Genomic DNA, 25,029 nt, shown 5'->3' with positions numbered 1-25,029 from the left:
AAATTGGAGGGGGGGTTAAACTGTTCTTTCATGGTGTGGATGGAAAGAGAAATGGTGTAGGGGTGATCCTGTAGGAGGAGTACAGTAAGAGTGTAGTGGAGGTGAAGAGAGTTTCTGATAGGGTGATGAATGTGAAGCTGGAAGTTAAAGGGGTGATGATAAATGTCATTAGTGCCTATGCTCCACAAGTGGGTTGTAAGAAGGAGGAGAAGAAAAAATTCTGGAGTGATTTAGATGAAGTGGAAAAATGGTGTACCTAGGAATGAACAATTAGTGATTGGGGCAGACTTTAATGGCCATGATGAGAGTAAGAGAAGGTTGGATGGTGTGGAGATGGTTAAGCAGGAAGTGTGTAGGATTAGTAAGGAGAAAGTGAGAGCAGTGATTAAGAGGATGAAGAGTGGAAAGTTGGTAGGACCAGATGACATACCAGTAGAAGCATGGAGATGTTTAGGAGAGATGGCAGTAAAGTTTTGACCTGGATTGGTTAACAAAACTTTGTACAGTAAAAGGATGCATAAGGAATGGAGAAGGAGTGTGCTGGTACTGGTTTTTAAGAATAATTGAGATGTGCAGACCTGCAGTAACTTCAGGGGAATAAAGTTGATCAGTTACACCATGAAGCTATAGGAAAGAGTAGTGGAAGCTAGGGTGAGAGAAGAGGACCCATCTGTGAGCAACACTATGGTTTCATGCTGAGGAAGAGCACCACAGATGCATTATTTGCTTTGAGAATGTTGATGGAGAAGTATAGAGAAGGTCAGAAGGAGTTGCATTGTGTGTTGGTCGATTTAAAGAGAACGTACGACAGGATGCCAAAAGAGGAGTTGTGGTATTGTATGAGAAAGTCAGGTGTTTCAGGGAAGTATGTAAGGGTGGTGCGGGACATGTATAAGGACAGTGTAACAGCAGTGATGTGTGCAGTAGGAACGACAGACTGGTTCAAGGTGGAGGTTGGACTGCAGGACATGTTTGGACTTGTGCAGAGGAGGGACATGTGTATATTGGTAGGAGAATGCTGAGGATGGAGTCACCACGAAGGAGGAAAAGAGGAAGGCTAAGGAGGTTCATGGATGTGGTAAAGAAATACATGCAGGTAGTCGGTTTGAAAGAGGCAGATGTAGAGGACAGAGAAGTGTGGAGACGGATGATCCACTGTGGTGACCCCTAATGGGAGCAGCCGAAAGAAGAACTGTCCTCAGAATAAAATTCCTTTCTTCTCTTATTTCTGTTTCTGAAAGTTAGTTATTTGGGCTAACAACTGATTTAGAATGTATGTACTGATCACACTACTTCGGGTTGCTAATAGAGAGGTTAGTTGATGTCTGTGAAATGGAGGGAGGTTGAAGAGGATGCTGGTGCAAGCCACTGTGAAGAACAATACCAGCAGTAAGGAGCATGTCAGGCACTTGGAATGCAATGCTTGTAAATTCATAAACATTAGAAAGAATGCATTGACCACGGTTGTTTTGCTCTTATGGAAAGAACTCAAACCGCAGCACTCAAGAGGACCACAAACATGGAAATGAATCCCTGTGATGGAGCAGCTTGCTAAAAATGATTCAAACAGTTGCTGTGGCAAGAAAACCTCCTTTCATTCAACAGCAGACTCTCAGGACAGTAGAGACTTATCTAATTGTGCCTGAGCTTCGGTTTAATGGAAATGTTTATGAGAGATGCAAGTAAATACTTGTACGATGTACAAGTTCATGATAAGGCCAAATGTAATTAGTGAGCTTTTATTTTTATTTATTTATTTATTTATTTTTTGCAAGGACTCTTGAAATATGATCATTGCTTTTGTCACCTAAGTACATTCTTATATATAAGTTTAGGTTATAATAATTAAGCAATTTCTTTTATACTTAAAATCTTCTTGACGTGGTATTTTCCCAAAAACAGTCACAAAAGAAGAAATAGAATAACATACACATTTATCTTCTTCAAGATATCTAAATTCTATAAATATGCATAATGTTGTGATAAGCAGAATTCATTTGCAAAACCTTATTGTTGGTCAGGGCTGAAGTCAGTGCCCAGCCCTCCCAGAGCCTTGAACCTGACCATGATAAAGCACACATTTAAAGCATGTGTGTGATTAGTCTTGGATTATTTTGTTCTTTTGGGCTTATTATATCAAATTATCAAATGGACGTAAATTACGTGACGCTGATTTCTTTTGGTTCTTTTGTCTTATGTGAGAATTTTTCACATAGTCCGAACAACTGCACGTTACAAACCAATCTGCGGTATGTACCCATCCTATGTCCAAACATATACACTCTATATAAAAACTTTAATTGCTCCTATTTCACACAAGCCCATGTGTTTACATATTGTACTTTTATTTGCTTCAAACATTACTTTTAAATAAATGCTGGCTTCAAATTCCAAAATTGCAGATTGTAAACATATGTTAAAAAACTACCCTCTTAATTACCTAAAGCATATCCTAAGATTTTTCTGTCTGTTTATTTAAATTACATCATGAATAATCCCTTGGCTGATGCCATTGACAGAAAATATATGTACTGTACATAAAAGAAGCATATCAAGGTCTGTGCTCAATTTCCTCTCCTCTATCAGTCTGACTAATTTACTAGCAAAAATAAATAAATTCAACTCAGGAATTTAAACCATTTCCCAAATTTCAAATGAGTTGATTTAATTGTCAGTCATATTTATTAGGACATTCCTTTCCTGACTGTCAGCATTCCCAAGATTAAAAATCATCAGGGTATATTTGGAATCTGGAAGGTTCTAGAGCTGTTAATGAATTGTTTAGTCAAAGTTCAGACCAACCAGCACTGCATTAATCATGAGTAGCAGAAGTGTTTGGCAACTTGCTTTTAAAGCAGAGACCGAAAAAGTATGAGAGAAAGCAGAGAAATCAAGTCTAAATATGGTTGTTAAAAGCTTGCTGAAGCATTTCACTACCACAGTTGTGGTGAACTCATTCCTAAAGGGCTAATGTAGAGAACAAGATAACAAATTAGGCTATTCATTAATTTCTTCATCTTTACAAACTGCTTTATACTTGGCAGGGTCACTGTGGATTCAGAGCCTATCCTGGGGCATAAATAAAAGTTGGATGGAACCTCAGTCTATCACAGTGCACCTTGGACACAAACATTAACACACTTCTTTATACTCAGGGGCAATTCAATCCCAGAAGAAGAAAACCAGAGAACCTAGAGAAAATCCAACCAAACAAGCAGAGAACATGAGAAAATCTGTACAGATAAAATAGATATTCCATCTGTACAATGGCACTGATACCACCTTTAGATCACTAGTTAAGTTAATTTGGATAAGTGTTGTTGATATGTATCTTGACTATTTTAATATTAGAAGATATATAATACTGTGCAAATGTCTACTACATTTGTGTGTCAGAAAAAAATTAACCCTTTTAGACTGTACTTAATATAATGATGTTGGTGACATGTTTAAAACATCAGAACCATTAAATATGTGGCCAATGAATAAACATCCCTTAATAGTATATAAGCCTGTAGCTTATGCCCCATGTGATGCGTCATCTTCGAAAGCATGCCCCTTTTCTCAATTGCCATGGATATCTGAGTGTAACATCAGATTACCGAGATACCTGGCATTGTGTTGCTTACTCTCAGGTGTGTGTCCAGGTCCAGGTCGGGGTGCCAGCTGTAATCCAGGTCGGGGTGCCAGCTGTTGCTATTATTGCCTCTAGAAAAGTAATCGCATGAGTTCTGTATCCACTGTCGTAAGTATCATATCGTCAGAGCAGTGGAAACTAAGAGCTTTCTGAAGCAGGCCGATTTCTTGCTGCACCATTAAACCAAGACTCCATATTGATTTTCTGTTAGGTATGATCCTGGAGCCTGGTGTGGGCGAGGTTCATGAGTGGATTACAGAACATCAAGTAAGGATGCAGGTGGTATTTGAGGGGGCATGAGAATGCTTGAAGGCTGCGGCTGAACGGCGTAAGAACCAGCACGACCAGCATGTTCATGATGCACCACTGAGGGAGCTGGTTTATCTCTGAGATCATGTGAGAGGTCATCATAAACTCCAGGACCTGTGGAGCTCACTGGTGTACCATGTGGTGCGGCATTCGATGCGGTTTACTCTCAGTTGTGTGTTCCAGTGTGGTGTGGCATCACCACACCGTTCTCCTGCAGTGCTCCTGTGGTGCACCATCACAGTTCACATGTAATCCAGGTCGGGGTGCCAGCTGTTGCTATTATCGCCTCTAAAAAAGGTAATCGCATGAGATCTGTATCCGCTGTCGTGAGTATCATATCGTCAGAGTACTAGGAAATAAGTGCTTCCTGAAGCGGGCTGATTTCTGGCTGCAACATGACAAACCCTGTAAAACTGTACTTTACAGGGTTTGTCACTATTGCTGCGCTATCATTGCTATGTTATTTGCAGTGAATTTTGTGGGTGTGATTCTGATTGGCGTGGGGTTCTTTTTTCTTTCTTTCTAATTTTGCATGCAAGCCTGGTGCTGTTATATTAGCCAATTTCTTAAGACATTTTGGAAGCCTTAGCCCCCACATACCATTGTCGTAATTGTGTTTTTCTTTCCTTTTTTTCTTTTGTTGTTGTCTTCAACTATTGATGTGTGCTAATTTTAATGCATATGACAATGAATAAGATATAAATTTTTTTTATTGTATGCATAAATAATGACAGTATGTGACTATTTTGTAACCAAACTATATATTTTTTAATGTCACTGATGTATGTGTAATTCAGTGTATAAAACAAACAAACCACAGCTTAGCTGAAGTCAAATCTCCACAAGTCTTAAACTTATCTCTTGGTCTGTGGAATGCTATTTACTGACCATACTGATAAGAAGAGGAGGATCTTCCGGATTCCCAAAAGGGAGTGACAGACAATGTCCCCTTGAGGGGTCTTTCTACAAATAAGTAATTAAGCAGACCCTGATAAAATCTAATGTAATACTTATTCATTCCATTGGAATTACAATAGAGAAAATGGTAACACTTTATTTTACAGCCGACTAAATACTAGGTTATTTTGCTTGTACTGTATGTGGTGCTAACCCTAACGTAAGATCTATTATGTTAGGTAACAATGGACACCCCAGTCTATTGAAGTGTTGGATGAGTTCTTGATATTAGGAACAGGTATATGATACAAAATATTTGTGTTAGAAAAAACAAATGTTTCAATAGGGGTGTCAATAGGGCATGGCCATGTGACCTAACAGAAGATAATATCAAGGTCACAAGATAAGTGGCAATAAATTATTGTTGTGTTACTTCCCACAAGTTGGAAATTTCACACGTGGTACATGTTGCTGATAATTAATTACTTGTAAGATGTAAAAATATCTATTTGCTTTCAAAATATTTTTTAAATGATGCAGCCTTGTTGCCACTCCATGTTAACTTATATAGCACTTTTCCAAAGATCAAGGGCAATTTGCAATAAAGAACAATACACAGCAATCAAACAGTTATTCATATGGACATGGATATTTGCTCAGACCAGAACAAAAGCTAGTGCAATTGTGCATAGCAGTTACGTTATATCAAATTGTGCAAACAATCAAATCCATAACTGAAAAATTACATAGCAACATATAGACAGCTTAGAAGGCATAAGCAAAATAAGTAAACATAAATAAACACAATAAACTGTACATAGAACAAATAAGACACAGATCAATAAATTTCAATTGATCTTGTGGATACCTAAATCTCAATTGAAATTTATTGATCTGTGTCTAATTTGTTTATTTCAAAAAGTAAACAGTTATCATGAGTTAACATTGCTAAAAGCTTCCTAATTAAATTAATTATAATAAAATAAAATAAAATATAATATAATATAATATAATATAATATAATATAATATAATATAATATAATATAATATAATATAATATAATATAATTAATATAATATAATATAATATAATGACCGTCAGCTCTTTATGTTACCAGTCAGATGGAAATAAAATGAACATGGAAAATTGACATGGCAAAATTGACATGACTAATGTATGATGGAATCGCTTAAGCAACGTCACATTTTAGCCTTTCACTAATGTAATTCACTAGTGTCATGCTTCTCTATTACTTATGGCTTGTAAGACGTTACTGTATTTGCTCATTAGACAGTTTAATTAGAAATCTGATGAGAAGTCCAATCTAATACAATTATGAAATGCTTACTTGAGCCAAGCTGGTAGGAATCAGGAATAAACAGGATGCTGCCATGCTACTCATCTCCATTTAACCCCTTCAGCAATGAATCATTGAAATACAGCTGGCTTCTCTTCTTAAAGAAACAGACATTGACTTTTACTGCCATAATGGAACATTTTACATCTGCTACTGATTTCTTACATATCTTACAGAGTTTTGTTTCTGCGTTTTAGGGTGAGGTCGCATGTTTGACTCAAAGCTAAATCACTTCTATATCACCATATGTGTAGTAACAATATGCCGTACATTCACAAAATGGCAAAGGTTTGTGGACACCTGACCATCAGTCATACAATTGTGGAAGTATACAATTGTATACAATGTTTTTGAATGCTTTAGAATTACAGTTTCTCCTCATTGAAACTAATAGGCAAAAACACGATAAAGCCCCTGTGCATGAAGGCATGGTTTGGCAAGATTGGTCTGGAAATATACTGTATATAAATATAGTGTGTGTGTGTGTGTGTGTGTGTGTGTGTGTGTGTGTGTGTGTGTGTGTGTGTCTGTGTGTGTAAGCTACAATAAATATTTATATGCACAGTGTATGAGTGAAAATGTATATTATTTTAGACTTGAACAACATGTCAGACATTTTGCCTTTGTACATAAATATAGATTTTCGAGTCGATTTTGGGGTTGGCCTCAGTGTGACTTCTTTTCTGTGGCTCTTCTGCCCTGTACCATTTTCTCTCTGTAATAAGGGCCAAGTGTGCTGCCTGTGCTCAGCAAATAAATAGCTGTGTTCTGCAGCTGTCCTCCAAGGCAACTCTGACGCTGGTTCTTTGGGCCAACCACAATCTGATTACAAGACAGAGGGTCTGCGGAAAAGGTTACCAAAATTCTTTTGAGGCGTTCACGCCCTCCATAATTGGTCTTTTTCCTCTTGCCTAAGTACGTCAGATCTCATCACGCCATCATATACATGAACAAGCAGAGCAATCATGCACTTTTTTCTTGTATTGGTCTTTTTCTTATATAAATTATGGCCAAATACAGCTTTTTTATTTCATGTTAAGGGGGCCCAAAGTGCATGGCTTAATTTAGGTGCATAATCCTAAGTGCAACTGTGCTCATGCCTGCTGTCAGCTGGAAATTTATTAGCCCATTAATTGTGTGTTTATCACCAGGGCTTTTTCGAAACACAGCAGGCTCTTTCAGTGATTGATAAGGAAGATTTGTAAAAAACAAAAATGGACAGAGAGAACATTTTTACCTGAGAATATTAACTTACGTAATTCATAAGCAAAAAACAGGAATGTTTCAAAGGCTGTTAATGGCAGTACAATTCATCACACAAATTAAAAGCTGTAGGTTCTGCAGACATTGGTGATACTACCACTTTGGTTCTAATGACTCAATTTGCTTCAAACTTTGAGAGTTTATAAAAAGCTGGTGATAACAATATGACACCTGCTCTATTCTTTCCAGATAAGAAATTCATAATTACCGAGACAGTGAGCGAAACTTATTTACTGCACTCATTGTTGCAACAATTTTCTGTCAGTCTGATGATAGAGAAACATTTTTACTAAAACAATTTACACAGACATTTTATTGACACAATGATGTATTGGAATTAGTGAGGGCTGTAAGACTCAAGTCCAGTCTTTTACTTAATTCTGGCTTTTGAATTTCTGTATTGACTTGGGCTTGTTTTGCTCTTATTCCCATTTCTGCTTGGACTTGTCTCAGTCTTTGTGTTTGTCTTACCTAATATGGTTTTGGTCTTGATCAAGAACTTTAATGTTGTCTTTTATTGACAAAATACTTGTAAATCTGTTGTCCAAAATAATTATTTAGAATTAAAGATAATGCACAAGAAAATATCTCAATTTGGTCAGGCATGTACACCAACCAGGCATAACACTATGACCACCGATCAGGCATAACTTTATGACCACCTGCCTAATATTGTGTTGGTCTCTCTTTTGTTTCCAAAAGAGTCTTGACCCATCGAGCAGGAAACATCATTAACTTCTTCAGCCATTTGAGCTACAGAAGCTCTTTTGTTGGACCAGACCACACAGGCGAACCTTCACTCCCCACATGCATCATTGAGCCTTGGTTGCCCATCAACCTGTCACCAGTTCACCACTGTTCCCTTCCTTGGACCACTTTTGATAGATACTGACTACTGCAGACCAGGAACAGCCCACAAGAGCTGCAGACTTCTTCAAACTCTCACAGAATTTATAGCTCTCACTTCAGTAGCAACAGTTAATAGCACATTGCATTCTGGGCAAGCAGACTGCATAAAGTCCAGTTGTTCTCTCTCCTCCACCAAAAACAAACTTAATAGAAACTGGGAATAACTAGTGATTCCTCTGGCCACATTTGGAAAACTTGACATTTTAAATGATGAAAACACACAGTGTCCGCTTTGGATGACAGAGACATTCCTGGCTGTGGGTCACAAGTTTGAACAGTATTTTATTGTATGTTTGTTAGCATTTTTCCTGCTGAAGAGTTTCACAGCATGAATAAAGCCTGGACTTCTCTGGAAGTAGAAGCAGTAAAACAGACAGGACATGTTTTCAGACTGTTTATATATATATATATATATATATATATATATATATATATATATATATATATATATATATATATATATATATTTATAGTTTATGTACACACACACACACACACACACACACACACACACACACACACACACACATGCATACATATATAAGAGGAGCATTTTCACTTGTTCAAGTTGTAGTGAAAAACTTTAAACATATTACTTGTACTTTTTCAAACCACTACACTGTATTCTATACAAAACCATGTGCTTTCCACATGCCTGCTCCAATGAGATCACTCTTTGCACATCAACCCCCAAGGCCAAAGTGCTTCTATTCAGAAAGCTGTTTAGATGTTACCAAACAATGCCTGTTTTACCTAATTAGTGGGTGGCTCAATGTTAGCCCACCAGTCAGAACATCCAGCCCTGAAGAAACCCAGTTAGCCCCTTATACCCATTAGAGTACTAAATGTGTTGCAGAGCAGCGGATAAACGGATTATGGAGCGTCTGTGTGAGGAGTCAGTTGATGGCAAGAAGAGATTTATATGTTTTTTTACGATTGTCAAACGCTGACGCTGCAAGCTCAGAACTTTAAACAAACCTGCAAGAACACGCCAGAAGCTACCTGTGCTTTAAAACGACTCGCTTATACACACTCACATGCACAAGTCTCAGATACATACGTATAGATAGGTGTGTTTTTGTCTTTCTCCTCTCTTTCTGCATTTGTGAAAATCTCTGCAGAGCAGTGATTGTTGCCAAGGAAACCTGCAACAGGGTAAATGTAAAAAGACTGATGAGGCTTTAGCAAATCTGGTGTGCATTTTTCCTAGCAGTGCTCCGGAAGAAATATTTACAGCACACAGGCCCTGTAAACATGCTTGTCCTTTAAGAAAAAACACAGTAAAGGAGAGCCTGTAAAAGCTAAAGCAATTCCGACAAGAGCAGCCTTGTGGTGTGCTGTCGTGCATGTTGTCTAAAGGGCAATTCAAAGAAAACAAATGTTTTCTGTTGTAATGAGACAAGCAAAGCTGCATTACATCGCTTACACATGGTTTAAATGGGCCCTGTTGTGCGCTTTGTCATGTGGTCTTTCTCTCACTTGCTCTCTCACTCTGAGAGTGTGTATGCAGTAAATCTAGATGAATCATAAGGAAAAAGCTGGAAAAAGCATGAACACAAGAATGGGAGGAAAATGCCCAAAGATCACAGCTGCATATTTCTGTATTTTTAGAGCAATCCTAGATGGAGAGATTGACCAAGAGAGAGTAGGAAAGTACACAAAACACATTTATTCAATAGCATTGGAGTACATGCATTCTGTTAGATATACAGTGATTTTTATTTTCATCTTAACGCAAAAGGGTGAGGAGCAGAAATAGACAAAGGGGGAGTAAAGACTACATGAGAAACACAGTGAGGGAAGGAGAGATAGAAACAGGGTGATTAAGGACCAGCATTTGGTAAAAAAAAGCTTCATCTCCAGCCAGCTCCACACTCTCTTCACACTCATTGTCTTTCCATGTGGATGTAGCAGCAATTCTACCAACCTGGGAAACCGCAGAAATAGAGGAAAAGGGATTGCAGAGGGACAGAGAGAGACAGATAGAGAGAGAGAAAGAGACAGGTGCTGCAGGAGGGGAGATCAGGAAGAAGGAGGAGGAGATTTCTCCTCGAGCAGAACAGAGACGAGAGAAGCCGCACACAGTTACACAGAGGAATTCCTAAACAGCTGTCCGGCAGACCTCCTGCCTGTGAGGAACGGACATCCAGGGCTAAAAGACGGAAAGACATTGTGAACGACAAGGAGGAAGAGAACACCACATTGCCTACACTACAAAGAATTTTGGAAAGTACATTTTGACAAGACAAGCAACTACTTCTGCAGGAACAACGGAGAGGTTCATCTTAAGGAGGTAAATACAGAGGTAAAAAAAATTAAGATGGAAGACATTTTGCCATATACAATATGCAAATTTTAAGGTATTATTGATGTTAGATATAAATGGTGAATTATACATCCATGTGTTGGTTTATTTTTTTTTATATAAGGTAATAGTTTTGCTATAATAGGTATTGGTAAATTGTGCGGCACTGCTGAATTACATTAAAAAATGCTTCTAATTAACAGGTTATGATTATTTAGTAACTTTAGAGTCAAAATAGGAATGCCTGCTCATTTAAAACTAAAGAAAGTCAAGAGGGAGTGTCAGAGGAAAATCTGTGCTGTAAATGATTCTATTTATTCCATTAAATCATCTAATGCATGATTGTGTTTAGTAGGCTCTCTCAGAAAATAATGGTAGGACTGCACACAAGTGCAAGATGAACAGAAGTAGTTGAGCATGTGCCCACTACAAGGTTTGAATCATAGCAAAAGCAACCGGATACTTTTTTGCCACTGCAGCAAACACTTTCCCACTCAGTCGACACACTAACCACAATAGTAGAGCTGCTATTCAGTGGCAGCCAGAAGAACTTGGAGAGTTCTTCCAGCTGTTTTGACATCTCCTGCGTGTTTTTTAGCCCTCTCATTTAATCTTCGGCAAACGGTGAGCCAAAGACAACATGGGGGCTGAGAACAGAAGGATAGATAGACAGCAGGGGAGGGACAAAAATAAAGAAAGCGGGAATAACAGATGAGGCTGAAACAAGAAGAATACTTGCTCCACCCTGCCTGTCTCAGAAGACTCAGAACTCTCTAGCCCTCAGGCCTCGAAAGGAAGCGCCTTGCCTGAAGTATAATTACAGCTCCCTTTATGTTACAAACTGGCAAGCCAAACTGGAGGAATGTTGAGTGAAGGTTGCCATTAGCTTATGCACTATCAGCCTTTAATCTCTTTTATTACAGAGTGCAAAAGATGGGGTCTTCTGTCTATTCTGGACATAGGAATGCTTAGGGTTAAGGGTCGGTCTGCAGAGACAGTTTAGTCACTCTGAATGACATGCTATTTATTCGTTTTCTCAGAGTCATCAGCTGTATATGTCTAGAATAAGATCATCTCAGTGACACAGTTCTAGGATTTTAAATACAGCATCAGCAGTGACAACTGCAGAGCTCCAAGTAGCCACCACATTTTCAGCCAAAAAAGGCTAAGGCTAAAATAGGTCAGAGCGATGCTCCGAGACAGCACTGTTGTAAGCATTAAATTAGCGGCTGTCCTCGAAATGCACCTCTGCATACAGTGAGTTTAAACTGCTGAATGTTATCTTTGCACTTGTTTAGATGAGAGCATGTTCATATTTGCTCTAATAATAAACTGACCCACATTCTCTGGCTGTGATTTAATTACCAAGAACAAATGAGCAAGCTGACATAAGTCAACATAAGTACCCTAACTTACCATCTCACTAGCCCCCATTAAACCCCCCTCCTTCTAAGTGCCCATCTCCATAATTAAACAGCACCCTCTTAGTGACTGGAGTGGGTCCAGGCTTTGGCTCTCACTCAGCCAGCCTGATCAGAGATACACTGATGACCTGCTGGCATGAAGGCCTTATGCTCGACTGTGGATGATTGAAATAGTAAAGCACTAACACCTCTAAAAAGATTGTGTGACAGAAAGGGAGTGGATGGATGGAAGTGAATTCCATAGTCATATTCTACAATAGAGGACATGGGCACAGCAATGGGCATAGCCATGTGGGTGGCAGAGTAGCAGCTGCAAGTCTTGAAATAAGCCTTGGCAGTTGTTAACCCACCTCAGATCTGACCTCAGGTCATGTTTTTTACTTACAAATATCCTGACTCAATGATGTCATCTTGACTGACTCTTTCGAAATAGAAAAGTTTAGGTAACGATCTTTAGATAAATAAAGTTTTAGGTAAAAATCTTTACAAAGCATTTGGAAGTCTGGAACAGACTTGAAAATCTCTGCCAACCTTTTATTATTTGTTTTTAAATATTTTATCAGTGCATCTTCCTATTTTGATAACCAGTTCAAAATATAAATATAAAACTGTAATAGAGAATAGCATATAGTTTTAAAAAACAGACAATAAATAATTGCGATGCATTCAGCACCACAGTGTATAAGAATCATATTTAGATTTTTGATTGTATTAATATTCTATTTTGGTAGTTAAAACATGCTTTATATTATGTTATGTTAAATATATCATATACTTTTGACTTTTCAGTCTTATAATTTTAGGGATTACAGGCATGGTTTCCTGAAGCACTGACAGTATGTGTCCTTATTTGTGCAGTTCTTCATGTGAAACCTGAGCATCGAGTCCTGCTTCCCAACCCAAGTAGTAGATTTACTCCATGACATGTCTTGACATCAAATCCCACCTCAAAGAGAATTACTTTATTTAGTGATGCGCATTCATCACAGTATTTGCTAACATCAATCCTGCTTGAAAAAAGTTATTTGCTCAGCTGCTAAAGCATTAGGATTTGACCTGAAAGCACTAACCAGTTCCCTTGGAAAAATAATGCAAGATGTGTACATTTTCTTAAAGACATGTTGAATAAGCAAAGAGTCTTTTAGGGTGTGAGAGCTTGTAAAGTAATCAATAAGCTGATAGTGCTTATAGCTGTAATAATGTTCTCCTGTCTCAGCAGTGCAGAAAGAGCTCTGCCTTTACTCTCTCTTTTCTCACACATACACACAAAGACTTAAACACACAATGTTCCTATTAGAAAAGAATGTGGGTGCTGATCTCAGGTGGGGAGGGGGTGCTTGTGGCACGCGACAGGCTAGATTGTTGGTGTGAATCCAATTTGCTTCATTGCTAGAGTGAGTGCATAGAGTCAAGGGCAAACCTCAGATTGCAGGAACATTATGGAAGGAGGATGGATTATTATAAAGAGTGAGCATTAAACAGACTAGGACAAGAGAAGAAAGCTAGAGATGAATGAACAGACAGACAGGTTTAACTCACATTACCATATACACTAAGTACACAAATGTTAGGCTAGGATAGCACATCATTCACCCCACACTTATGCATTCCTTACCCATGCATAAAGCTTAGAGAATATATATATAGCTCTCTGGATGATAGTCAAATGATGTTCAGGCTATTTGTGTTGTAATGCATCAGCACCTAAAAATGTATTTAAAGACATGTTGACTCTTAAGCCTCTGGGAGAACACACACACACACACACACACACACACACACACACACACACACACACACACACACACACACACAAACACACACAGAAGGCTAAAAAGAACAATGCTACTTATTCAGTCTATGTAGGAAGAAATAGCAGTCATTGTCCAAGTATCATTTATCTTCCCAACACACTGTCACAAGTACTGTACCCCAGATCAGTGTTAGCCATTTTGTTGGGTACACGCACTCTAAACTCTTAACATTTTACTATAGTCAAGTTATGTGTCCTGAGGAAATGGAATCTGTGCTGTTTTATAAACAGATTGGAATTTCTGCTATTTTGTCTTCTATGGCTGTCACTCTCTGTGTTCAGAAGCTTATAGTGTCTTATTTAAAAAAGAACGGTTTAATGCATCTTTCTATCTGATTTTAAGCACACAAAATTGGATCGGTGATAAAATGATAAACAAAAGTCATTGCTTTTAGTGACATCTATTTATAGCTTTATTCATGCCTTTTCTGATTATGGTTTCTGTAGCAAGAAGAGTCCTGAGCCGCGCTGCTACAGGAATGTGGATGTTTTTTCAGTCGTAGTCATTGGTGTGGACTTGGCCAAGTCACTACTTTTGTGATAGCTTGCAGTCTGTCAGCGAGGGTCAGCGCTTAGCAGTTTCTCAAAAGTAAATATGTCTATAAATGGGCAAGTACTCTGCCTTTCTTTCTCTCTCCCATCTCACACTCTCCTGCCTTTAGTTCCCTCAGTCTCACTCTTCTCCTCTAGAAATATATCCGCATCAATTTAAATTTCTTAAACTATGTTGCTTCTGAATCTTGTAACCCTCTAGTTTTGCACATGTTTTTTTTTAATGAAGATCACAAAAAAATAACTGGTAGAAATATACGTTTTTCTCTGCTGCACTCTCTATGCAATGCAGTACGGTAGCTTTCTCTCCTGAGTCATTCTCACGCTGATCCTTCTTAAGACCCATCTCGTCTCTTAGACCAATATGGAGTCCAGCTGGTCCATATTAGCACATACTAAACAGGAGCCGGACTGAGTTTGCGCCAACAACAGCTTGGGCCCCTCACCATGCATGTCTTTCTGGTTTTTATACTGGTCTGAGATCAGGAGTGTGATGAAATTATTTATGAGTCTATCCTTTGTGGGACACACTGTTCTTCTCCTTTCTAGAAGCTAAATGTTGTTTTAACTAAAAGTGATGTCTTTGCTGGGTGGCTTCATGGCAGATGCCAAATATCATCAGTGTAATAATGTTATGGCTTAGAAGACTGGCCATTAAAAATTTAAGTGTGTATAGGGCTATTACTTGAATACTAAACAGAATGCATCATTACACATGTATTGCTTCACATAAGACAGGTCCCTTATGTAAGGTCCGTTCTTTTGAATGAATCCATAAGACACACTATGAAAAGAATTAGAAAGTTAGTTTTTTTAATAGTTTCTATACAGAACTCATAAGGAGAAAATTGGAGATCTATCAGAAGAACAAGGCCCCCTGAACTATAGAACTATATATTAAAAAGTGTAAATATATAATATGTACTATAATCTAATATAAAATAATATAAAAACTATTCATTCTAAATTTATTATAGCAAAGCGAATAAAGCAAGAGTACATCTGAACAATATTAAAAAGAGATGTGTCTTTCTTTTTTTTCTCCAGAAAAACAACACCTCTGGCCTATTGGGACCAAATCAGCCCAAAATTGAGGCCTGAGGACACTGTCACTGTATCTGCACCTACATCCCAAAATCATCTAGTGTCTGAGAATGTAACTCCTCATTTTCTGAGGAGAACTCAGCTCAACATCAGTTGTGCATCATATGATTATAGGGTTTAAAGTCATCTCCCTTTCTTCTTTCTCTTCTACCACGGATTTTACTGTTGTGAGATGCCAGCCAAAACTCCCATTTACCTGAAATCCAACAACAGCAAGAAAGGCAAGAAGTGTCGTCTAAGAGACATTCTGTCCCCAGATATGATCAGTCCTCCACTCGGAGACTTCCGTCATACTGTCCACATTGGAAAAGGGGGTATGTGTGACACCTTTGGAGACATGACCTTCCTTCAAGGCAAGTTTGAGCTGCTTCCAGGTAAGAGTGGCCTGGTTCGGCCACAGTATGGTGCCCATGGCGAGTTCATGCGAGCTAACAGTGCATCTGATGCCTCTTACATTGAAACTCCTTCACCAATCCTGAAGAATGCCATCTCCCTTCCTTCCATTGGGGGAAGCCAAGCATTGACCCTACCTCATATTAATACTACTATGTTACCCATGACCCGAGACTCACTGGATGATCCACCCACTCCACCTGCCATCTCAGAGGGGATAGATGATCTAGAAATCCTGCAAATGGAAAACCTTCTTCAGTCCATAACTATCTTCAGACGTGATCCCAGCCCTGTTCTAGAGGAGATTAGTGAGAAATCTTTATTTCCTATCAACATTTTGGAGAAATCACTGGAAAAGAATACCCCCATGTACACCTCTCAAGATGAGGACACAAAGCACCCATTAATGTCTGTCTTTATCAATGGCAATCACAATGAAAATGAAAACAGGAATAGAAGTAGCAAATGTAAAGACAACAGCATCAACAATAATGGCTATAATGACATGAACAGTGACATCTTTCAGTATGAAAAAGAGATGGCCAGCATGAATCGAGATTGGGAAAATAGAGATAGTGGTGTAGAAGACGGACGCATTTGTGACTTTGACTTTGAGCTCTCTAAATCCAAGAGTCTGTCTCAAGAGTCTGTGAACCACAAGTCTGGGTCACTGCTTTCTCTGGAACTGGACTTGGGCCCTTCTATCTTGGATGACATACTCAATATCATGGGTAAGCCTGAATCTTGAATTGTGTCTCTGGCAGAAGCAGGAAGAGAAAAGAGACTTACCAATGAAATTAAAACACACAAGGTTTATGGGTGTTCTACATTGGAAATTAACTAAAAACAGAACTGGTGCAATGATATTTCTCCAAATATATTTTTTATCCCCAACTTCAACTTTCTGTGCTTAATCAATGTTGTTTCTTCTGTGGGTCATAAAAGATGCATGCTTTATCAAATTTTGGAAAGCTACACAAATATATTGTGCCTTTTGAAGGCCACCATTGGGTTAAGTCTAGAACTAAAATGGTCTGATGTGCTCTCAGTTCTATCACAGGTGTAAATAAAACCAGTACATTTCACTGTATGCTGTTGCTCACTAATGCACAATGTTATATGTTATGTAATTAAGTAATGTAATGATATTTCTCTAAAAGATGTACAGCTGTGTAAATTATCTCCAGACTTTGTCACAACCAACCCCACCCCAACCCTATACAGATATTATATTTATACTGACAATCTCTTTAACTGTCCTTCTAAAGCATCAATCATATACCTATGTTTTTACTGTGTGGAGATGCAATATAAAATAAATGAGTAAATAAGTTACTTTTTGATATGTCCCATTTGGTTATCTGTTGAGAAATGTTTTGTTTCCTGAATTATACATGTCCATTTTTAAACATGAAAGAAATCCTAAATTAAATTAATGTATTTATGAAAATGAATGTATGCTATGAATGTGAGAGCAGCGAGATTATGGAGCCCACCCACCTTTTCCCTTGTCCCTGACATTCTTCTCATTCACCCAGAATGCACTGCAGTGGGATCAGTGGTGGGTGAACAGTGCCTAATTTCTACAGCTAGATGCCTGCACCGTTTGTCTACAAGTTGCTTGGTCAGAGAGAAGAGAGGGTCTTTAGCATTCCCTACATTCCACTGAAGTAGCACAAGCGCATAGGACAGGCCATAAATAAACATCCTGGACCCTGGACAAAGAGCCATGATCTTTATTTAAGGGTAGGAATGATGTTTATAGGGTAGAATTGTAAAAGATAATAGCCTAAAAGCACACAAGTTTGAATTACAAAAACTTTACTCATTACTGTATTCGAAAGCTGCCAATGAAGTATTGCTGAAACATAAATATTACAACTATACACCTGCAGTTAACATGTCTGGAGTTGCTTGATGGTTTTTTGTTGTTGTTGTTTTTAGTTGTGTTAAACATTAAAATAAATGTTAATGGTTTTACTGAAATAAATTGTAGCTATAATTAAAATTATTATAATAACAGTTGCTTGGTCCTGAATCTTGATGAAAAAGACCAAGTGTGACAAAATGCAATAAGTAGATCTCAAATGCCTCACTGACTTCTGTCTGTAATGCAATTAGCTAGTTTTGGTGCGGTCCTGTGAATTAGGACAAAAATAGTGGGCGATGATTCTTTTTGTTACATTCCATCTGACTGCTGATGATGTTCAAGAACTGAAGTCATATGCTAACCATTACTTGTGTGTTTTCCACATTGCACTGAACAGATCTAGAGAACAGATGTGAACAAAAGAAAAGAAAAAAGGAACCCCAATATGTACCTAAACAAGTGGTGTAATAATATATACCTTTCATGCGTTGTATGGCTTAGTAAAGAGTATTTACTTTCACACTTCAGAACATGTATATTTTTCCATTCATATTAGAAAAAAAAATTAAAATAAAAAAAACAAGGACATGTAGCTAGGACTTTTTGAACCTTGGTAACAAAAGTAATAACAATGTTTGTGCCGACAATGATGTGGCATTAGGCTAATGACAGCGTTTTTCAGTTCTGACTTATTCTCCAGAACATGTGGCCTTCACAGATCTTTGGGATTTCACTCATTATGTACATTTTAGATATGTATAAGCATACTGTTTCCATTAGAGTACAAACCCATCTTAAAAGCCACACACCCTCATTTATTTCATTCGGCCTTCATTTATCTTTTTTTTTTTCATTGCTTTTAAATGTTTTCTTCTTTAGATGATCATTATGGCCTGGGTTCAGACTTAGAAGCAGCTGGCAGCAAATTTTATTAACAGAAACTGTGCCTAATTGTGAATGTTAAGCATTTGCATACAGTATATATGCTACCATGTGTTTATGCAGAGTTTGTGAGATGCTGCTCTGAGACCTATAAAAAAAAGAGAGCTACAAAATCTTCTTTTGATTCGAGCTAAACATGTAATTCTTTTATCATTTCATGATTTTATCAAAATGTATATAATGTTACACTAACCATTAGCTCTCCTCAATTTACATTATTATTCCTTTTACATACATCTAATTGTATTCTCCACTCCGGAGAAAATAATAAAAAATAAAAATCCCTGTGTTTACTCAACTTGACTGTCATAAAATCTACATTCACTTACCAAAAAGAAATAATTAGGAGTAATCTTTGTACTGTTATAAAACTTATTTTATGCCAAGGCAACACAATGCTGCTCTATAAACTCGTTTCAGGGATTTGAGGAATCTATGCACTTCTAGACGCTTTCTAATGTTTTTTGTTTTTGTTTTCTAATGTTTATGAATCTGGCGGTATAATCAGAGAATGCCAGTATGGTCCAAGGAATGAAAAGTACTGTTTTTATGAGTTAATAGCCATGTTATACAGACAGTTGTAGATAGTAGATACTTGTCAACAGGTATGCTATTTTAGCCAGAATCGGCACAAGTCTCTGTCTAAAGTAAAATGAACTATAGATGGAGTAAATGTGGCAAGCAAGCTGACTTGCCTAGAAAATGTCTATTATCTATTAGCTAGGAAAAGCTATTGTATCTACTGACCTATTTGAAACTAGCTAGTAATAAACATAAACTAGACAGATTTAAAAACATTAATGTGATTTAAAAATGAAATGAGTTACTGACTACCATTTAACCATGACTATTCGCCTTTAACCATTATGCAGACCAATGCTCTACATATTTAATACTGTATATTAGGTTTGCATTATGAAATTGATGTTAAAAATTGTACCTTAAATTCAAGTTCAAATGGGGTAGCTATGCCATGTGGTTAGCATCATATAAATTAGCATTGTTATTTTGCGTTTTTGTAAAGTATTGATGGTTTTTATAATTGCAATGTAATAGTGGTGGTATTAAATTGGATTAAGTCGGGTAAATCCCCACTGAAGGCCCAGGTACCAAATGCACGGCCCGCCATACTAGAATCTCATGAGCACTCATAAACACATGCAATAAATCTGAATTGCCCTCAGACTTGAGATGTTTTTGTCTTCAATCCTTCATTTCACACCTATGAGTGGTGGTTTGAGGGGGGAAAGGTGCATCAGTCTGGCAATTCTTACTGCCATGTAACTTTCACAAGGCAAACCAGAAACAACTAAACATTGAAGTTGGGCCTCTCTTTTTCCATGCCCATGACTGAGCTGTTATTACAGACTACACTGAGCAGTCAAGAGGTGTGGACATGCTTGACAGTGGGAGAAGGTTTATTTGTGCTCTCTTTAATATAAATCTCCTCTAGATTAATCCAAACAAGCACAAGTGAACAGGATAAAACTTATGAAAGATTTATTTTTCTTCAAGGCCGGTATTTCTGTATAGGGTACGTGCTATGTTTTAAAGAGACTGGATTAGTTATGTAGTACAGATCCCAGTGATGAGTGAAAAATATTTTCACCTCAGAATGAAACTAGTAAAATATAATTTATTTTTGTTGGTTTTATTATATATAAAAGGGGTCTCAAAACTTTGTATGCACTAAAAAGGACATAGGACTTCACTGTAATGTTTTTATTGCATTAGAAACAAATATTTTCTCTAAACATGAGTCAAAGTTTTTTGTACATATGACCAAATAATTATTCATTTATAACACATACACTCCGGGAAATAAGTGCACTTATGCTTGCACCAGTCTCTCACTGTTGTTGTCTTCACAATCTTTCTATGTGCTCATAATTATGTAGGTTTCTACAGTGGATAATGACTCGTTATATTCAAGGATTGTTAATACCAAATACATTTTTTGAAGTATTACTGACACAAAGTTGAACTTACAAAACATTTCCATCCACAAATCCTGTGTGTATCTTTCATGTTTTATTCATGCACATTATTACAATTACAAGTGACATTTAATACAATTCTAGTGGGACAATGTTCAAGTCCAATTCAATTTTTTTTTTGCAAAATCATAATGGCCAAGTGGAATAAGGCAGGCTGTATATGACTTAAAACAGGCCATGAATTCGATGCTGGTGGTTTACCTGCATCCTCACACTTTACACTGTCTTTGTAATCCTCCTGTAAGATAATGGACTAAGGATAAATTAAACTGTACAAACAACTGTTTACAGACTGATAGACAGACGGACGGACGGACGGACGGACGGACGGACAGACAGACAGACAGACAGACAGACAGACAGACAGACAGACAGACAGACAGACAGATAGATAGATAGATAGATAGATAGATAGATAGATAGATAGATAGATAGATAGATAGATTTGAATAGGTAGATAACCTGTGAATGTTTCAGCAAAATCTAAAGTAAGAGACCAGTCCCTTTTCTTTTTCTGGAATGAGGTGAAAATGTCAGGTTCCTGATGAATATGCTTTGGCCCATAGTCCAGGATTGCCAAAGAAAGCATAACTCAGACTGGGGGAATTTCTCCAACTGTCCCAGAGCGGAGCTCAGAATAATGTGAACAGTGTCTTGCTGACCCTGCGCTGCAACACACTATGCTCTTACCAATCTGAGGCAGCACCCACAAACAGGATGGGAGTCTGGAGGCAAGATTTACTAAGACATGTTCTTGTTCCCTGAAGAGGGTTCATGGTACAAATGAGTAAACACATTTTCATTTTTCTTCATGTTGGTTATGAGGAGCCTGCTAAAAAAAAATGTCCTAGCCCAGAAGGGAGGACAAGAGGAAGTGCAGCATACATAGCTATGTTTGAAAGAATGAATGTAATTTCCTATATAGAGAATTATAATGAGATATTTCTGAAAAGGCAGTGGTGTTGGTTAACATGTGGATAAATGACTTTTGGCAGGAGAGGTGCTTTTACTAAATGCTGCCGGATCAAGTGTACATATTCAGTGGGCCAAGTCTGCAGACCAAGTCCCACTTGTGTAAATTGTTCGAGCCTAGAATCTTTCAGATTTTCCAATAAAAATAATAGTTGAAAATAAGAGAGGAACATCAAAACATCAAAACACAAAAGCTGTACTGATAGAGCTAATGAGAGTAAGAATTACTGTACACTGATAGAGCACATACAGTACATGCCACTGTGGTGCCACACTCACTGCTGTTTGTTAGTTTTTCCCATGCACCCTGTTTCTCTGAAAGTTGATGACATTGTAAAGGGCTCAAGCTGCTTTCTCACAACAGTAAAATCACAGACAGTGTGACAAAGAACAGGAGTAAAAGGAGTAGCTCAGTACTAAACTAATAAGTAGAAAGGCCAAGCCAAAAAGTGATGATTCCATTCCTGAGAGTACATTCAAGAGTTTATGTGTTCATTATAAAGATGTTACTGCTTCTTACTTTTCTGAAATTGAAACATTCTGTTGTAGAGTCTCCATGAGCAACAAACTAAGTAACCCTTTAAGCCTCAGATTAACAATTTTTTTTAAGGCACAGTCATAACAAATACTTTTTTGCTTACATTCATTCCATTTCTATCCCATGGGATAAAAAGTGATTATCTTATCATAACTGCATAACTTTGACTGTAATCTTAACTGTATCTTAAATTGGGACCTAAATTTAACAGTCTATGTTGATTCCATGTCTCTTTTAAAAATGCTTCCATGTAAAACCTTTGTAAGGGGGCTTAGAACCCCAAACTATTTTAAAAATGTTTTTGTAGTGCACTTTGTAACATTAAAAGCAAAAGAAATGGATAAATCGGCATTTGGATACTGTAGAAACCAAGACAAACACACACACACACACACACACACACACACACACACACAAACTTTTTTAGCTCCCAAAAAAGTAATGCAGTGAGATTTTTTAAATGAAAACAGGAAATGATCATGTAATACACCCAGATGTTAATTCAAGATTAATGATTTCAACAATTTTAAATAGACTGCAAGTAAATTAACGTTAAATAAATAGAAACAAATGTATTATATAAATAGGGTAGTTCCACAGTAACATTTAAACATGGCTGAATAGTCCATTTTTAACCTTGAATCTATATCAGTCTATTTTGCTAAAAGATACCAAAACACTCATGTGAACAAACTACAACTTAAATGCAAACTGTTCAGTGCACAAAAGATTCTCAGTTACATATTTTCCGCTTTATATCTGCTGGTCAGCAAGTCAAACTATTGCAATCAAATGTGTATTAGAATATACAGTGTGTTTTTAAATATTTAGGATTTAACATGTGTTTCTGATATAAATTATACTTTACAGCAGTCTGAGTACAAAGTCTAAACTGTATTAGTCTGTCATCAACCAACAAGACAGAGCCAACATGTGGGGGCTTGAGAATTTCTAAAGCTGCTTACTAAGTGAATATAGATTTATGCAAATAAGGAGGTAGGCTAGGTGAAAGGCCTATCTGTCATGTCTTGTGCCTCTAGTCTCATTGCAAATTTTCTACATGTAATGAGTCAAATTTTGAGCTGTAACTGTATAAGCAGTTATACATTTCACACATTTTCTTACTATTACCACACAAGCACTTAACAACAACATATCAGACAATATGCACAACAAAACAATGCTCCAATTTATAAGGGTCAAACTTTAAGTTATCAGGATGATTCACTGTGCGCTGTGCAAATGTTCTTAGTAGCAATTGTCTACTAATTGCACTTAGATGGCTCTAGAAGTTAAATTAGGCAGAGTGTGCCTTAGATGGGTGCTCTGTCATATTTGACTCAAATATTTAATTGTTTACTGAAATCATGGCCTTGCCTGGGTTTTCTTGCCACTGCCATGTGGACGACACTCAACTCATCCTCCCTGTCCCCTCAAGACGCTCATGCATGACTTGTTTTCAACCTTCCTAAATTCCCCCACATCACCCAATTGTGACAATCACTTCACTGGCTTCCTTTGGCTGCCCACATTATTCTTAAAACATTAATGCTTGCCTATAAAGCCAAAAAATACCAGCATCCACCTACCACAAAGCACTTATCACACCCCTTACTGCATAATGCTCCAATACACTAGTATTGCTAGACTGTTTCCACCATCTCTCAAGGTACACAGAATGTATGCTTTAAAACTCTTCTCTGTTTCAGTACCTAGGTGGTGAAATGAACTTCCCCTTGATGTTTCAAATAGCTGAGTCACAAGTATTATTATAGTATAGTAGCACAAACAAAATAAACAAAATAAAACTATATTCTCTCTTAAATGATTGTACTCTTAGTATATAACCTAATGAACCTGTATCAAGTTGAATTATTTTATTACGAGACCTCAAGTTGAGAATGTAAATAAGAGTTTCCATGTCACTGCTTATGAGGTGCAGTGAAATTCAGGTGTATATTCCAGAAGATCCATTTGATATTATTGTAAACATTTGCATTTTAGAACTCGGGGGTTAAGCTAGAGTTTTTAATAGAACAGTTTTAATTTATCTTAAATTATTCATTATTAATTAATTATAGATTGGTTAGACTTAAGGAAAATACTGCCACATGTTTCTAATAAAGGAAGGACAGTACGGTGCAATAATAAATAGAACAATAAAAACAGCAATAATCATTTTAAAGCTAGTCAGAATCAGACACACCAAGAACTATACACACCAGTGAGAAAGATATAGAAGCTTATTTTTTCACCTCTGTTGATGGCAAATATTCATGTTAAGGTCAACACTACTTTGCAGTTATTATAGTTATAGTTATAAACCTAAATCACATAATGTGATTTTTGGCAAAGTTTCTCTTGTCTGTTTCTTGCATTTTGTCTTTCTTTTTCTATTTCATATAGGCTTTCTATCCTTGTCTGTCTTTTGTTCTTGCCTTTTATCACAGGGCAGGGGGTCTCTGCCACTATCACAGGCTGTCATTTTATAAGCAGTCAGAGAATGACATATTAAATAAGTTTCCACAGGTTTCTCTGGTCCTGGTGTTTTCTTAGTGAGCTGCAGCAGCTGGCAGAGTTTCCCTTCAGATGTTTATAGTGAGCTTTCACACATTCATTCATTCCCTTATAGCTAATAAAGGAACAAAGACCACCGGTGTAAATCTTTGTTTATAATACTGTGTGTTTGCATAAGGTTTATTTCTCTTATTCAATAAAGGAAAGATAGAGCTTTGTTCTCACCTTA

The 25,029-nt window shown here is 37.3% G+C and overlaps 1 protein-coding gene across 2 annotated transcripts; it reads left to right on the top strand.

Annotated features, from left to right (window-relative positions):
- The first annotated feature begins 10,237 nt into the window (after positions 1–10,237).
- cdc42ep3 (CDC42 effector protein (Rho GTPase binding) 3) lies at positions 10,238–17,299 on the top strand. Of its 2 annotated transcripts, none has more exons than XM_046837889.1 (2): positions 10,238–10,666; positions 15,515–17,299. In XM_046837889.1, exon 2 carries the CDS (start codon positions 15,744–15,746, stop codon positions 16,710–16,712), a length of 969 nt encoding a protein of 322 aa, XP_046693845.1. In that variant the 5' UTR covers positions 10,238–10,666; positions 15,515–15,743; the 3' UTR covers positions 16,713–17,299. The 2 variants fall into 2 exon arrangements, with proteins under 2 accessions (XP_046693845.1, XP_046693851.1); XM_046837895.1 differs by having other exon boundaries at positions 10,238–10,678.
- Positions 17,300–25,029: the final 7,730 nt, after the last annotated feature.

The sequence above is a fragment of the Silurus meridionalis genome, chromosome 2 (assembly GCF_014805685.1).
Source record: "Silurus meridionalis isolate SWU-2019-XX chromosome 2, ASM1480568v1, whole genome shotgun sequence".
Lineage (NCBI taxonomy): Eukaryota > Metazoa > Chordata > Actinopteri > Siluriformes > Siluridae > Silurus > Silurus meridionalis.
This window is presented reverse-complemented; position numbering and strand designations above follow the sequence as displayed.